This window comes from Neoarius graeffei, chromosome 1, assembly GCF_027579695.1.
Source record: "Neoarius graeffei isolate fNeoGra1 chromosome 1, fNeoGra1.pri, whole genome shotgun sequence".
NCBI lineage: Eukaryota > Metazoa > Chordata > Actinopteri > Siluriformes > Ariidae > Neoarius > Neoarius graeffei.
In genome coordinates, this window is record NC_083569.1 from 47,207,149 (window position 1) to 47,223,572 (window position 16,424).

Genomic DNA, 16,424 nt, shown 5'->3' on the forward strand with positions numbered 1-16,424 from the left:
CAAGTCTACGAGAGTGTGTGTGTGTGTGGTGTGTATGGGGGCAGCCTAGCACATCGTTGTCATATCCAACTACCTCCTATCTTATTCACATATCAGAAAAACACCGAACATCATAATAAATGTAAACAACGAACATGACTATTGTTAGTACTCACAGCTGTTGACTAGCTCACTAGCTTTAGTAATATGTCATGCGCAATGAGTGCACAGGCAGAGTGCACTAATGAAATGACTGAACACGCTTTATCCAGCCCTGTGACTGCCACAGATGATGGATTGTTTTCTTATTATTGTCAGAGCTTTTGATTTATTCATTGCTGTCAACATGTAAAGTGAATTTCAAGAAATCTAACAAAAAATGCTTCTCAACAATCACCAACCCCAGCTTTAAACTAGCTAAATTGATGCTGGCTTTTTTTTTTGACTGTGATCTTGCAGCTTGATGGTTTGTGAGTGTGCATTGCCAAGTGTCACATCCAGCTAATATTAAACTACTCATTCACCCCCATTTCCACTTCACATTCATATGTCAAATATATGCAATGAGCCCAAAAATGAGCTAAAATGGCGTCCCCACTATATAGTGCCCTATATAGTAAGTAGGGAGCGATTTTGGACACAGGGAAGATGTTTGTGTGTGTATGTGTGTTACTTACATGCACACAGGACCATGGTTCTCCACTATACAAATTCCATTATTGAGGCAGTAACCAGTGGGGCAATCTGTAATCCAGACACATATATTTAACACAAACAATCCCCCCCCCCTTTGCAAAAATGACAAGAGCTCCAAAAATCTTGCTTGCAGTGCAATGAATGTTTTCATTTACATATTCAGTAATATTTTATTACAGTCAGTCTCAAGGAATTTTTCATGGGAGTATTTTGCAAAAGATTACAAATCAATGAGGCTTGAAGTACAACAGATGAGGTTCGAGAAACCCTGGAAAACAGCAACTGGAAGGCGAAGAGTTATGTCAGAATTCCTTTGTCTCAAAATCTTTCAGCAGTCTTTCACCAAGTCTTTTCTGTAGAATTCAACTTCAAATTTCAAACTCCTTTTTTATATTTTCATTATAGGAAACAGGATGTGTAAATGAGGCATACAGAAGATGGCTTCACATACCGTATTCCTTCCATTAGTCTAATCTACTTGAAGCAGTTCATCATAAATATCATTATCTATAAACTCGCATCCTGTGTACAGCTACGAGTAAGGTATCATGCATGAACCAGGCTCTGACTCCGTGCAATAGTGAACTATCAAGCTCTCCATGAGATAATAATTAAATCAGGTAAAATGTGGAATTGCACAGGGTAAACTTATTACTAATTATTAATTAGTTTAAGGCTAATGCTTGACATTGTGTCTGCTCACAAACCTTTTTAAAATTAATTTAGTCATAAATTCAGAAATAATGGGACACCTGATACATTATAACTGATTCTAAGTGTTTGCCAGTTTTACCGTAGCAGCTGGACTCGTCAGAGTTAAAGGCAGGACAATCTACAGTGTCATCACATCGCTTGCTGTGAGGTATACAGCTATCAGTCCCCTCACACACCAACTCTCCAGTCTCACACTGCACAACAGCTGCACACAGAGGGAAAGACATAGGCATAGAAATCTTAAAGTTCTTATTATACACAACTGAAGAAATTTTCACTTATAATGTTTCGATGTCTTTCTTAGCTGACATCTTGATCACATCTAACGCTTGCTGTCTCTGGCCACTGCCGGATGGTTCATGTGACCTAGAAATCTCTAGACACCAAACGTTAGATGTGATCAAGATGTCAGCTAAGAAAGACATAGAAACGTTATAAGTAAATGAAAATTTCTTCAGTTGTGCATAATAAGAACTTTAAGATTAGTAATCAATCAACTGGATGAAACTTTTTGAGATAGGCAGAGAAAAAGTGTTAGCATTTACACTAGAGTGACCAGACGTCCTCATTTTCTGGGGACAGTCCCCATTTTTGGTGGCCTGTCCCTGGAAATGTCCCCATTTTTAACCATGACCGACAGACCCCCCCCCAAAAAAAAGGCAGAAAAAAAACCCAGACCGAAACATCTATCAGATTTCAGCAGACACCTCACGTATTGTTTTGTGGATCACTTTAAGACAGGCTCAGGCCAATAGCAGAGATGTTCTAGAACACCTCTGGCAACAGCCTTTCCAGTATTTAGATTGGTGGAGCCGAGGGACAATTTTTTAGTAGAGTGCTAGAATCTTTGCCTAAACTAAAGTCATTCATTCAGCTTTGACAGATCGCTTCATCCGCTCCTGGACAGGTGAACCATAGTCTTTTCTTGTAGGCATACGTGACATTGTTTGTCATCGATATTATTTACACTAGAAATGTGTAAGCTACATTTTGGGTGTTCTTTGACTCCATCTTCTTCCTCAGGTCTGATGAGGACAGGTAGGTTGTCATCCATGTTTTGTTCCCCTACACTTTCTGTAGGTAACAGGCTGGGGTCTGGTAAGTACTCAGGTACAGTATGACCTTCTTCCCTCACAGGTTCTAGAGCAACTGAGTCTCTTACGGGGCTTTGACAAGGGTTTCTCTGAGGCAAAGTAGGTTTCTCATGGTGGGTAAGAGGTCTTTCTTCAGTTCTCTCACATTACTGGCTCAGGATACCTGCAGAGACACATTCGACATCTGAATCAGAGTTGTCACTCTCATCTGTTCCTTTTTGTTTGTCTGTCTGATTTTCTTGTCTTTGTTTTGGTCTCTTTTCGGGGATACACCTGGCATGGGGTGGAGTAACTTCCATGGGCAAGTCATTTACTAGCAACAGGAGATTGCGGTGTAGTGTTCTGTTTTTTTTGCGGTCTCCAGTTTCAGGACAAACAATATACACTGGACTCTCAGCAAGCTGACTTTTGACTATGTAAACAGTCTTCTCCCAGTATGATCTTAATTTGCCTGGTTCTCCACGTTCGCTGAGATTCCTTACCAGAATCTGGTCTCCTGGCTGCAACGCTACTCCTTTTGCTTTCCTGTCATAAGTTATCTTTCCTCTTGCACTGGACTTTCTGCTGTTTTCACTTGCAATTCGGTAAGCTTCTGACATTCTCTCAGCCCATTTTTCTGCATAACCCCTTGGTGAGTATGATTCCTTCTCTCCAGCTAACCCAAACAGCAAGTCGACCGGGAGATGTGGATGACGGCCATAGAGGAGGAAAAAGGGTGAGTAACCAGTTGACTTGTGTCTGCAGTTATACGCGTGGATAACGTGCGAGAGGTGATCCTTCCACCGCAGTTTCTCACGTTCCGTCAGTGTTCTCAACATCTGGAGTATGGTGCAATTCAAATGCTCAGCTGGATTGCCTTGTGGGTGGTATGGCATTGTCCTCAAGTGGCCTACTCCAGACAGTTGCTGCAATGTTTGGAACAGTTTGTTCTCAAATTCTCGGCCTTGGTCGTGATGAAGTTTGGAGGGATACCCAAACCGGGGTATGAAGTCACTGAAAATCAGCTCAGCAGCTGTTTTCCCACTCTTGTTCCTTGTGGGATACGCCTGTGCAAATCTAGTGAAATGATCAAGCACCACTAGAATATATTCATAGCCTCCACAACTGGCTTCCAAATGCAAGTAGTCAATACACACAAGTTCTAAAGGGAAGCTTGATGTGATGCTACCCATAGGAGCATGGTCATGCATGACAGGCTTCTTGGCTTTAATGCATAGACATTTTCAAGTGACATAGTCCTCTATTTCTTTTGCCATAAATGGCCAGTAGAATTTCTCCCTCATAAGGTGAAGCTCCCTTTCTGTGCCGACATGGCACATGTCATTGTGCAGATACTTCAGAGCTAGTGTTCTGTATTTGGAGGGGAGCACCAACTGCTTTTGATCATTCGTCCATCGGTACAGGAGGTCATTTTCCAGGTATAACCTGCTCCATTCTTGAAGCATCCTTCGAGTGGTTCCACTTGCCATTTTGTGTACTTCATCTGTTATTTTGGTGTTTGATGCTTTTAACTCTATTATCTGACTTATGGCTTGATCCTCTCTCTGTGCTTTTACAAGATCACCATGGCTAATGGTTGGCAGGTTAGGATGAGGCTGTTGATGCAGGTCTGGGGAGGAGGTGTTTAGTGCTGCAACCCAGGCCACATCTTTGCGCTTAACTGCCTGACTACCATCCCATGGGGTATGCATGGCCTCATCTGAGAGCTTCTCTGTGGAAGCCATCTCATATTTCTCCATATCCGGAGGAAGGCGAGACAGTGTGTCTGCATCCACATTTGATTTTCCTGGTCTGTATTTTATATCAAACTGAAAATCTGAGAGTTCACCAACCCACCTATGGCCGACTGCATTTAGCTTCACTGTATTCATGACATAGGTCAGCGGGTTGTTGTCAGTGTAGATGGTGAAATGTGGTAAGTAGTACAAGTAGTCATGAAATTTCTCACACACAGCCCATTTCAATGCGAGGAATTCCAGTTTTCCACTGTGCAGATGGTTGCATTCGGATGGTGTGAGGGTCCTTGAGCCATATCCAATAACTCTCAGTTTTCCATTCTGGCACTGGTATAGAACAGCTCCTAAGCCCTTATCTGATGCATCAGTATGTAGGGTGAAAGGCAGGTTAAAGTCCGGATAGGCCAGAACAGGTGGATTTGTCAGGAGGGTGACCAGTTGTTCAAGGGCTTCCTGATGTTCATTGGTCCAGTTAACAGGCTCTCGGGAAGGCAGCTGCAGATGTTTTGCGTTTCTGCCTCGTACTTCAGTCTGAGCTTTCCCTGGCTTAGTTTGGAGCAGCTCATAAATGGGTTTTGCAATCCGGGAAAAATCTTGGATGTATGAGCGGTAATAGCCCAGAAACCCAGTCAGTTTCCTTACTTCTAGAACTGTTTGTGGTCTTTTCTTTGTCAGAGTTTGTACAGCTTCCAGGTCACGTGGGTCAATTTTGACTCCTTCAGCTGACACAAGGCGACCCACATATCTGACTTCTTGCTTGAACAGCTCACATTTCTCAGGCCTCAGCTTCACTCCATGACGCTGAAGAGCCTGGAGAACTGTGCGGAGTGCCTCAATATGTCCATCAAATGTTCTCGCATAACAGAGCACATCAAGGTATGGGATGCAGCATTCATCTCTGAGGGGCCCCAGCATTTCCTCCATGCTCCGCTGGAATGCTGCAGGGGCATTTGAGAGCCCAAATGGGATACGGACCCATTCATAGAAGCCCCATGGAGTAATGAAGGCAGTGAACTGGCACGAACCTTCGGAGATGAAGCCCTGATGGTAAGCTTTGCCTTGGTCCAGGATACTAAACCAGGCATTGCCACCAAGGGTTTCTGTCAGGTCCTGTATCCTGGGCAGCGGGTGTCTGTCAGGGACAGTCTTTTTATTCAGGAGATGATAATCAATGCACAACCTCAGGCTGCCATCTTTTTTTCTGATGCAGACTGCCGGAGCAGCATATGGGGACTTGGATTTGACTATCCAGCCTCTTATCAACAGTTTCTGTATGTACTCCTTCACCTCTTTAAAAAGTGGTTTTGGGACTGAGGAATAGGTTCTCTGCACAGGAATCTCATCGTGAAGGGTGACTGACATCTGTAAGCTTGGAATGCATCCAATATCGTTGCTATCACATGCAAAAGCTCCAGCCTCTTCACACAGCATTTTGTTGACCAGAGCCCTTTTTTCCTCATCAAAATGACTGAGGTCAACATTAGGTTGCCATGAAGATGAACTGGGGCTGACAGGGGTCGATGAGGCACTGTTAACTGTCACTGGGGGCTTGGATGTGTCAGATTGGTCCGGTGAGCTGACTCTTTCAACACTATGTATGCTGCCAAGAGCTGTCTTTCTTGGTAACATGATGGTGTGTTTTGTGTTGTTCCCGACAGGTACAGCAACATATGGCTTCTTTGGATCTTGTACCTCCAACAGACCTTCACCAACATCCAGCTCTGCCAGTTGCACGTTGTCATCAAGTTCAAACAGGAAGACTGAATCAGACAAGTCCATGTTTGGCAGGACTTGGCACTTGACCCAGGCTACTTGACCTGCTGGAATGACAGTTTCTTGTTTGCTTGTCCGTAGACACCCCCACTGCACAGAAAGTTTGCCAATCTGAATGAAGTTTACAAGGAGCTCTGCCTTTTCTGCTGGTATCGACAGGGCATTACAGAGCAGGGTACTGAGCATTGGGATCAGCTTTTCGGGCTGTTCTTGTATCATCTCCTCTAGCACATTAAAACCCAGCAGTGGTGTCTCCAGGGCGAGACTGCTAACAAGAAAAGGCACAGTGAGTGACAAATCCGGATTTTCATTACCCATCAGATTGACGGTAAGTGTGACCCAGCCATCAAATGGGATGATGTCACCGTTAACTGCATAGACTTGTAACTCTTCTTCATCATCAATAATTTCACTGAGTGGTCTAACTTTAGTGTCAGGTAAGTATTTGTTTTTCCAGTCCCTATCAATAAATCATGCTAACTTGGGGTCCTGTATCTAGCAAAGCAGTGACAGCTAGGCCATTTAGGTTACAGTGGGTTAGAGCTTTTCTCCCAACAAGCTTTGCTAGACGTTCACTGTTGCTGTTGGGCATGGTATGAAAGGGTGCACTGAATTTTTGTTTTGGTTGCTTCTGCTTCCCTATTACATTGTTTTGGGTTTGGATATTGACGGTTGCCACACTTTGCTTGTCTGACTCACCGGCAGGGTATGTGTCAGGTTGGGACTGTAGGGGCTGGCTCCAGTTTCCCTGGCGTGTTGGTCTCTTCAGACAGCCCACTGCTCAGTGGCCATCTTCACCACAGTAGAAGCAGTGAGTGCAATCAGAGCAATTCTGTTCAACACACTTGTTACAGCCAAACTGTTTCTCTCTTTTGTTGTCTGTTCTGCCTTTCTTTGAGTTGTTGACTTGTTCTAGCTTTTGAGTCTGTATTGACTTGCATGAGTTCAACGAGACTGGTAAGCTTTTCAACTTTCTCTGTTAGCTGCTGGATCATATCTGTCTTTGGTTTCTTTCCCACATTTCCCTCTGACACTAGGAGACTGAGCAGCATTAGCTTCAACCTGGGCACTGTGTACATTTGCGGGTCTTTGACGGGTGGTAGGACCTAAGCACCTTTGTCTGTCACTTTCATCAGTCATTATCCTTTTCATCTGCTTCAGGATTGTCTCATCAGTCACACCAGCATCTGCAAGCAGTGGCTTGAGCTCTCGGCGGACATCATATTTATGCCCAAAGCCTTGATACACAGTGTGGAGGAAGACATCTTGAACTGTGCTTGCACTGTACTTAACATTGGTGTCGGCATATTTTGAGGCCAGTAAGACCTTTTGCTTCAGTCCCATAACTCTGTACAAGAATTGTTGAGGTGTCTCATTGTCTTTTTGTTTGGTGCACATGAGCTCCTGGAAAAGCTCCATGTTGCTTCACTCACCCAGGTGGGAGTGCAGGAAGTTTTTAAGCTCTTCAACAGTTAGCTCATCCTTGTTCATTAGCATGTCCTTAAAATTTCCAGGTTTGATAGCTCTGAGGACAGCTCTCACAATCTCTGCATCACTGAACTGTTCCTTTAATCTCGCTTCAATGTGGCGGCAAAGGTCATTGTAGCTGGTGTCTGATCCCTGATCTGCAATCTGACCCCCCTGTATCTTAAACTCTCTGCGATGGAGGTAAGAAAGTTCTTTTAAGGAGACCACTTTGTCAGGTGTCGAAGGTGTGGGGTTCTCAGCTACATGTCTGGCACTTGAAAAGTCCCTATGTTGTGACATGGGTTGCATTTTTGCAGGTAAGTGAGGTGTAGGCTGCAGAGTGGATGTAGGCATGTACTGCATGATTTTCTTACTGAGCTCCTCATAACTGGTAAGTATTTTTTGGATCTCAGCCTCACTATGCACCATTCCCCCCCCCCATTTTTGTTTGTTTGTTTGTTTTGTGTATACGCTTTTTATCTGTTTTGTACTATGAGAGCTAAGTGAAACCGGAGTCAAATTCCTCGTGTGTCTCCACATACCTGGCAATAAAAGTGATTCTGATGTGTGTTGACGGCTGTTGTTACTGAAAAGTGGTTAGCATTAGCATCATCAACTTCAAGTGCCTCACTATCAATAACGCCAACTTGGCTGGTGCCACCATTAGCTCCATTTTCTACATCCCCAATATTATCAATATGTGGGTTTAGACGTGAACTGTGTGACCAGTCATCATCTGTTACATGCATTTGTAGCTCAGAGACACAACCCCTCATGGTTACATCAACTACATCTCTCAGCTTTAGCAAATGAGCCATACCTGCATCCTCAGACTCTAGTAAAGTCTCACTGCACATAAAACGGCTGATATACTCAAAACAACCCTCCTCAACCCCTGACTCGAGTTGAGATTGGTCCATCCCTGGCACTAGACTCAGCGACTTGGCAATCTGGAACAGCTGGTCTGCAGATAGAGTGAGCAGGTCTTTCCTGAGGGCCCACACCAAGCTTTTCCTCTCACTGTCCGCCATGGCTGCTTTCTTATTCCTCGCACTTGGTCACACAACCCAGGAACCATACTCAGTCTCTGTCGTTGATGAGTGGTTATTCCTGCACAGCACAGTCCCTACTCTTCATCAGGTGTTGCAGCTGGGCAAGCTGAAAGATGTGTCTTCATCAGTAGACAGGAACTATGATCTCAGAAGAACACATTGGAGGTCACCCACAGGTCGCATCAGGTCACTTCTGGTCCATGGTATCAGTATTACTGGATCAGCTTCCGTCCTGGCAGAGGAAGTGATCCCGGACGAACCCCCAATAAACTGTAACGGGTACCGGGTCACAGCACCTGTGAGCAGTTGTATGCATAGCTGAAATTGAAGAAACAAAAGGATGGCATGGGAGAAGCGGCTTGTCTTCACTGAATCCTTCTCAGCTATGAAAGGGGCCAGTATGACCCAAAATTCATATCACGGTATAAATTGAATCTCTTCACGGTAACGGTATATATCGCGGTATAAATGTCGCGGTATAAAACTTATAATGTAAGTGTTTCTGAATGGGTTTTGCAGTCCCTTAGCAAAGCTAAATTGATTTAAACAACAACAACAAAAACAAAAGCAAAGATTATAATGTAATTTTTTGAGCATTCATTGTGCAGGAGAACAACAGAAGTAAGGATAGCGCCTCAGCAGTACAAAATTCGTACAAAAATAAAGTGGATATTGTAAACAGTGCTTCAAGTAAGAGAGGTTTTCTATCAGGCAAATGGCCAAAACAGTGAAAAAAGTTCTGTAATCCAAAATAGTGCAAAAGACACAACATTAAATTTTCCATATCTTAAAGAACACAAAAAATAAATAGATATTCTAATAACACTACTTCAAGTACACAGACAGAACAGGCTTTTGTTCTCTTGTGCAAAACCTGTCACTGAACATTTGGTTTCATATTTCAAATTACAATCAAGCTGCAAGCACAAACACTGAACTTTGGTTGCCAACAATTAGGTTTTCTTCTCTAATCCAAAATAGTGCAAAAGTTACCAAACAAATTTTCCACATCTTAAAGAACACAAAAATACAATTCTAAATAACACTACTTCAAGTACACAGAACAGACTTATTTTGTTTTGTCTGTTGTGCAAAAAAGTGTCACTGACTGATTGAACAATATATTTTTAAGAGAGAAAACACTTACAGTACACTTAGCATCTTTTCAGTAAAAAACAACAATAACAAAAAGCAGCATATTTCAAATTAAAATCACAAGCTGCAACACTGAACTTTAGTGTTTACTCCAGTTCACTTGCTTCCCAAGTTCCCATCCTCTTTTATAGGCTGTTAGCCAGAAACGCAACCGTTTGGAAAGGGACCATGTCTTTGCACAAACTGTTGTGATGGCTCTTATGTCATTCCACTGCGTGCTCTTTCTGTCATAAGGAGTACTCTTGGAAAAGGCTTGCACAATGGAGGTCTGTTGTTGGGTTGCGGGGGAAACTTTTTTCTTTCCTCCCGTGTTCGTAGACTGAGCCGGTGTTTGAGCCGAGCGCAGCCTCTGGCTCTCTGCATACTCGAGCACATGTTTTGATTTCAAATGGTGAAATAAATTGCTCATGTTACCTTTGTTGGTAGTCACAGTTACGCCACACACTTTAGCAAGCCAGTCAAGCACATGCACTCTGTCTGTGAAGCCATGCTGTTATAGCCCGTGTAGAATGAGGCCTGGCATTGTCCTGCTGAAATAAGTATGGACTTCCCAGGAAGAGTATGAAATAAGTATGGACTTCCCTTGATGGCAACATATGTCTCTCTAAAATTCCAACATATGCCTCCGCATCAATGGTACCTTCACACACATGCAACTCACCCATGCCATCACAGATGCTGGCTTTTGCATTTTTCTCTGATAACATACTGGATGGTCATGTTCACCTTTGGCAAGGAGAACTCAGCGTTTGAATTTTCTGAAACCAAGCTGAAATGTGGATTCATCTGACCACAGCACACATTTCCACCATCTTTTGGTCCATTTGAGATGAGTTCAGGCCCAGAGAAATTGGTGGCATTTCTGCAAAGAATTGATGAATGGCTTCCTCCTTGTGTAATACAGTTTCAGGTTGCATTTCTGGATGTAGCGGTGGACTCTTAAGTCACAACGGGTTTCCTAAGTACTTCCAAGCCCATGTGGCTATATTTGTTACATTAGCATGACAGTTTCTCAGGCAATGCCACCTGAGGGCTTAAAGGTCACGCACATTCAACAGTGGTTTCCGCCCTTGCCCTTTACACACTGAGATGTCTCCGAATTCTCTGAACCTTTTCACAATATTATGTACTGTAGATTGTGGAAGACATAAATTCTCTGCAATCTTGTATTGAGGCATATTGTTTTTGAATTGATCAACAATTATTTCATCAATTTTGGCATAAAGGAGTGAGCCACGAACCATCCTTGCTTGCAAAGACTGAGCCTTTGGTACTGCTCCTTTTATACCCAATCATGCTACCAAATAACCTGCTTATTGTGGAATCTTCCAAAGTGGTGTTACTTGAATATCCTATAAACCTTTCAGTCTTATTTTGCATCTGTCCCAACTTTGAGTGTGTTGCAGGCATCAAATTCTAACTTGGTTTATATTTACAAAATACAATTAAGTTGGTCAGTAAAACTGCTGAAAATCTTTTCTTTGTACTTTTGTCAGTTAAATAAAGGTTCACATGCATTAACAAATCACAAGTTTTTGTTTTTATTGTATTTTGGAAAATATCCCAACTTTTCTGGAAATGGGGTTTGTAATTTGTGTATATGGGTGTGTGTTTATGCATGTCTTACGACATCCATGTTCATCCTCGCCGTTGGGGCAGTCTGGTATGCTGTCACAGCGCAACAGTGTTGGAATGCACATGTTTTTGGCACAGCGGAACTGTGTGTCCTCACAGCCTATTTGTGGTGGCATGGTCCCAGGTATCAAACTCCCACAATCCTCCTCATCTGAACCATCCACACAGTCTGCTTCTCCATCACAGTACCAGCTCTGGGAGATACACTCCAACAAGTACATACACTGGAATTGTCCTGAATCACACGTTGGAGGGACAGGAGTGACTAGAGTTGAGGAAACAGTAAAATACAATAAAAATGACAAAAGTCAATAATGTTTCATTTTTCCTTCACCTGTCTACTCTCGGGTCATAAGGAAATGAGTACAATATTTGTCAAAGAATATATTCCTTATATATTCATTCAATATTCATCATTGTGCCATGTACACAAAGCTTAATATTGGAAAAATGATTTTGAAGATGCAACTCACATTGAAATTGTTACAGAGAAGGAAGAAGCAGAATGCTATACCTCCTATAGCACACTCTTGGGTGAATGAGAGGTCATCAATGGCGATGTCTGTCCATCTGTTTCCTCCTACCTCAGCTTGAAAACTCACTCTGAAGGGATGAGGGTTTGACAGCACCACATTACTGTAGCGCCATCCATTTCCATAGTTCCCACTAGCAGCCCACATCAGTAAGGGAATGCCACTACTGCCCACTGTGTACACCTACAGAGTTCAGTACAAAAACTTTAGGTGAGTGGATCTAGATAGTATACGGACTTTGTGTTCTGGTTTTATAATGTTCCCTTTCAGCAAAATTTATCATCATTCATCATCATCATCATCAAAAAAGTACTAGTAAAACTTCCCAAAATGACCTAGGAGTATGTCCACACCTTTAATTTAATAAAGACTGCAAGGATCTATGAATATGCATGTTATGCAAACTTGAAACAGCTAATGGCACAGTATGCTAACATTATATCAAAACAGAGGTACCATTGGGGGAAACGTGTATGTATGAACTTCACGCTAATTGAGCCTGAAGAAGAGTCTGTTGATCTTATCTCAAAAAATGTTAATGTATCAGAGCTATTTAGTATTATATTTGGTGTATTCCTTCCACTTTCACAAGGTTAAAAGTAATCAGACAAAGTACCAATTTGACATATAAAGCTTAGTTTTAATACTTGGCTCCAAATCCTTTGGCATTAATGATTGCCTGAGGTTTGGAAGCCAATGGCATCATCAAATGTTGAGTTTCCTCCCTTGAGTTGCTTTGCCAGGCCTTTACTGTAGCTACCTTCTGTTGCTGCTTGTTTGTAGGCCTTTCTGCCTTCAGCTTTGTCTTCAGTAAGTGAAAAGCATACTTAGTTGGTGTGGCAGCGGGGGCGTGGCCAAGCAGCAGTCTGTGAATGGAGGGCGGGGTCGGGGAAGGTAAGTGGCTAAGTCATTACACCTGGTGTCAATTAGTGTGTGTTTTGTTTTGTTTGTTTGCTTGTTGCAGGGATGGAGTATAAAGGGGGGGGGGGAGATTCTTCTCTGCTCTCCCCCTCCCTTTATACTCCATCCCTGCAACAAACAAACAAAACACACACACTAATTGACACCAGGTGTAATGACTTAGCCACTTAACTTCCCCGACCCCACCCTCCATTCACAGACTGCTGCTTGGCCACGCCCCCGCTGCCACAGTTGGGTTGACTGACTTAGTCATTTAAGAACATTCCATTTCTTTGCCTTAAGAAGCTCTTGGGTTGCTTTCGCTGTAAGTTTTGGGTCTTTATGCATCTGTACTGTGACGCACTGTCCTATCAGTTTTGAAGTACTGTATTTAACTGAATCTGAGCAGAAAGTATAGCTCTATACACTTCAGAATTAATCCTGCTACTTCTATCAGTCACATTATCAATAAACACCAGTGACCCAGTTCCATTGGCAGTCATACATGCCTATGTACATCCTGTTTGACAGATAATGTGGTATGCTTTGGATCATTAGCCCCCCCCCCTTTTTAAAGATTTTTTTTGGGCTTTTTTCACCTTTATTGGATAGGACAACGTAGAGACAGGAAATGAGCAGGAGACAGAGACGGGGAGGGATCGGGAAATGACCTCGGGTTGGAATCGAACCCGGGTCCCCGGATTTATGGTATGGCGCCTTATCCACCTGAGCCGTCTGATTGGCACCATTAATCAAGTAATACTTCCAGATACAGTTAGGTCCATAAATATTTGGACAGAGACAACATTTTTCTAATTTTGGTTCTGTACATTACCACAATGAATTTTGAACAAAACAATTCAGATGCAGTTGAAGTTCAGCCTTTCAGCTTTAATTCAGTGGGTAGAACAAAATGATTGCATAAAAATGTGAGGAACTAAAGCATTTTTTAAACACAATCCCTTCATTTCAGGGGCTCAAAAGTAATTGGACAAATTAAATAATTGTAAATAAAATGTTCATTTCTAATACTTGGTTGAAAACCCTTTGTTGGCAATGACTGCCTGAAGTCTTGAACTCATGGACATCACCAGACGCTGTGTTTCCTCCTTTTTAATGCTCTGCCAGGCCTTTACTGCAGCGGTTTTCAGTTGCTGTTTGTTTGTGGGCCTTTCTGTCTGAAGTTTAGTCTTTAACAAGTGAAATGCATGCTCAATTGGGTTGAGATCAGGTGACTGACTTGGCCATTCAAGAATATTCCACTTCTTTGCTTTAATAAACTCCTGGGTTGCTTTGGCTTTATGTTTTGGGTCATTGTCCATCTGTATTATGAAACACCGACCAATCAGTTTGGCTGCATTTGGCTGGATTTGAGCACACAGCATGTCTCTGAATACCTCAGAATTCATCCGGCTGCTTCTGTCCTGTGTCACATCATCAATAAACACTAGTGACCCAGTGCCACTGGCAGCCATGCATGCCCAAGACATCACACTGCCTCCGCCGTGCTTTACAGATGATGTGGTATGCTTTGGATCATGAGCTGTACCACGCCTTCGCCACACTTTTTTCTTTCCATCATTCTGGCAGAGGTTGATCTTGGGTTCATCTGTCCAAAGAATGTTCTTCCAGAACTGTGCTGGCTTTTTTAGATGTTTTTTAGCAAAATCCAATCTAGCCTTTTTATTCTTGAGGCTTATGAGTGGCTTGCACCGTGCAGTGAACCCTCTGTATTTACTTTCATGCAGTCTTCTCTTTATGGTAGATTTGGATATTGATACGCCTACCTCCTGGAGAGTGTTGTTCACTTGGTTGGCTGTTGTGAAGGGGTTTCTCTTCACCATGGAAATTATTCTGCGATCATCCACCACTGTTGTCTTCTGTGGGCGTCCAGTTCTTTTTGCATTGATGAGTTCACCAGTGCTTTCTTTCGTTCTTTCTCAGGATGTACCAAACTGTAGATTTTGCCACTCCTAATATTGTAGCAATTTCTCGGATGGGTTTTTTCTGTTTTCGCAGCTTAAGGATGGCTTGTTTCACCTGCATGGAGAGCTCCTTTGACCGCATGTTTTCTTCACAGCAAAATCCTGCAAATGCAAGCACCACACCTCAAATCAACTCCAGGCCTTTTATCTGTTTAATTGAAAATGACATAACGAAGGAATTGCCCGCACCTGCCCATGAAATAGCCTTTGAGTCAATTGTCCAATTACTTTTGGTCCCTTTAAAAACAGGGTGGCACATGTTAAGGAGCTGAAACTCCGAAACCCTTCATCCAATTTTAATGTGGATACCCTCAAGTGAAAGCTGAAAGTCTGGACTTTATGTCCATTATATAACTATAACTTGAATATGTTTCAGTAAACAGGTAAAAAAAAAACAAAATTTGTGTCAGTGTCCAAATTTTATTTATATATGTAATACAGCAGGGCAAAAAAGTATTTAGTCAGCCACCAACTGTGCAAGTTCTCCCACTTAAAAAGATGAGAGAGGCCTGTAATTTTCATCATAGACTTCAACTATGAGAGACAGAATGGGGGGAAAGAGTCCAGGAAATCACATTGTAGGATTTTTAATGAATTAATTGGTAAATTCCTTGGTAAAATAAGTATTTGGTCACCTACAAACAAGCAAGATTTCTGGCTCTCACAGACCTGTAACTTCTTCTTTAAGAGGCTCCTCTGTCCTCCACTCGTTACCTGTATTAATGGCACCTGTTTGAACTCGTTATCAGTATAAAAGATACCTGTCCACAACCTCAAACAGTCACACTCCAAACTCCACTATGGCCAAGACCAAAGAGCTGTCAAAGGACACCAGAAACAAAATTGTAGACCTGCACCAGGCTGGGAAGACTGAATCTGCAATAGGTAAGCAGCTTGGTGTGAAGAAATCAACTGTGGGAGCAATTATTAAAAAATGGAAGACATACAAGACCACTGATAATCTCCCTCGATCTGGGACTCCATGCAAGATCTCACCCTGTGGGGTCAAAATGATCACAAGAACGGTGAGCAAAAATCCCAGAACCACACGGGGGGACCTAGTGAATGACCTGCAGAGAGCTGGGACCAAAGTAACAAAGGCTACCATCAGTAACACACTACGCCGCTAGGGACTCAAATCCTGCAGTGCCAGACGTGTTCCCCTGCTTAAGCCAGTACATGTCCAGGCCCATCTGAAGTTTGCTAGAGAGCATTTGGATGATCCAGAAGAGGATTGGAAGAATGTCATATGGTCAGATGAAACCAAAATAGAAATTTTTGGTAAAAACTTAACTTGTCATGTTTGGAGGAGAAAGAATGCTGAGTTGCATCCAAAGAACACCATACCTACTGTGAAGCATGGGGGTGGAAAGATCATGCTTTGGGGCTGTTTTTCTGCAAAGGGACCAGGATGACTGATCCGTGTAAAGGAAAGAATGAATGGGGCCATGTATCATGAGATTTTGAGTGAAAACCTCCTTCCATCAGCAAGGGCCTTTAAGATGAAATGTGGCTGGGTCTTTCAGCATGACAATGATCCCAAACACACCGCTTGGGCAACGAAGGAGTGGCTTCATAAGAAGCATTTCAAGGTCCTGGAGTGGCCTAGCCAGTCTCCAGATCTCAACCCCATAGAAAAACTTTGGAGGGAGTTGAAAGTCCGTGTTGCCCAGCGACAGCCCCAAAACATCACTGCTCTAGATGA

At 42.8% G+C, this 16,424-nt stretch overlaps 1 protein-coding gene across 1 annotated transcript in view; it reads right to left on the minus strand.

Annotated features, from left to right (window-relative positions):
• The window catches only part of malrd1 (MAM and LDL receptor class A domain containing 1), a 187,563-nt gene that overhangs the window by 18,898 nt on the left and 152,241 nt on the right, over window positions 1-16,424 (minus strand). Inside the window, exons 25-28 of the mRNA XM_060932776.1 lie at window positions 11,816-12,017; window positions 11,294-11,566; window positions 1,469-1,594; window positions 657-723 (exon numbers count right to left, since the gene is read on the minus strand). Coding sequence (XP_060788759.1) covers window positions 657-723; window positions 1,469-1,594; window positions 11,294-11,566; window positions 11,816-12,017 — 668 coding nt within the window. The remainder of the gene's footprint in view (window positions 1-656; window positions 724-1,468; window positions 1,595-11,293; window positions 11,567-11,815; window positions 12,018-16,424) is intronic.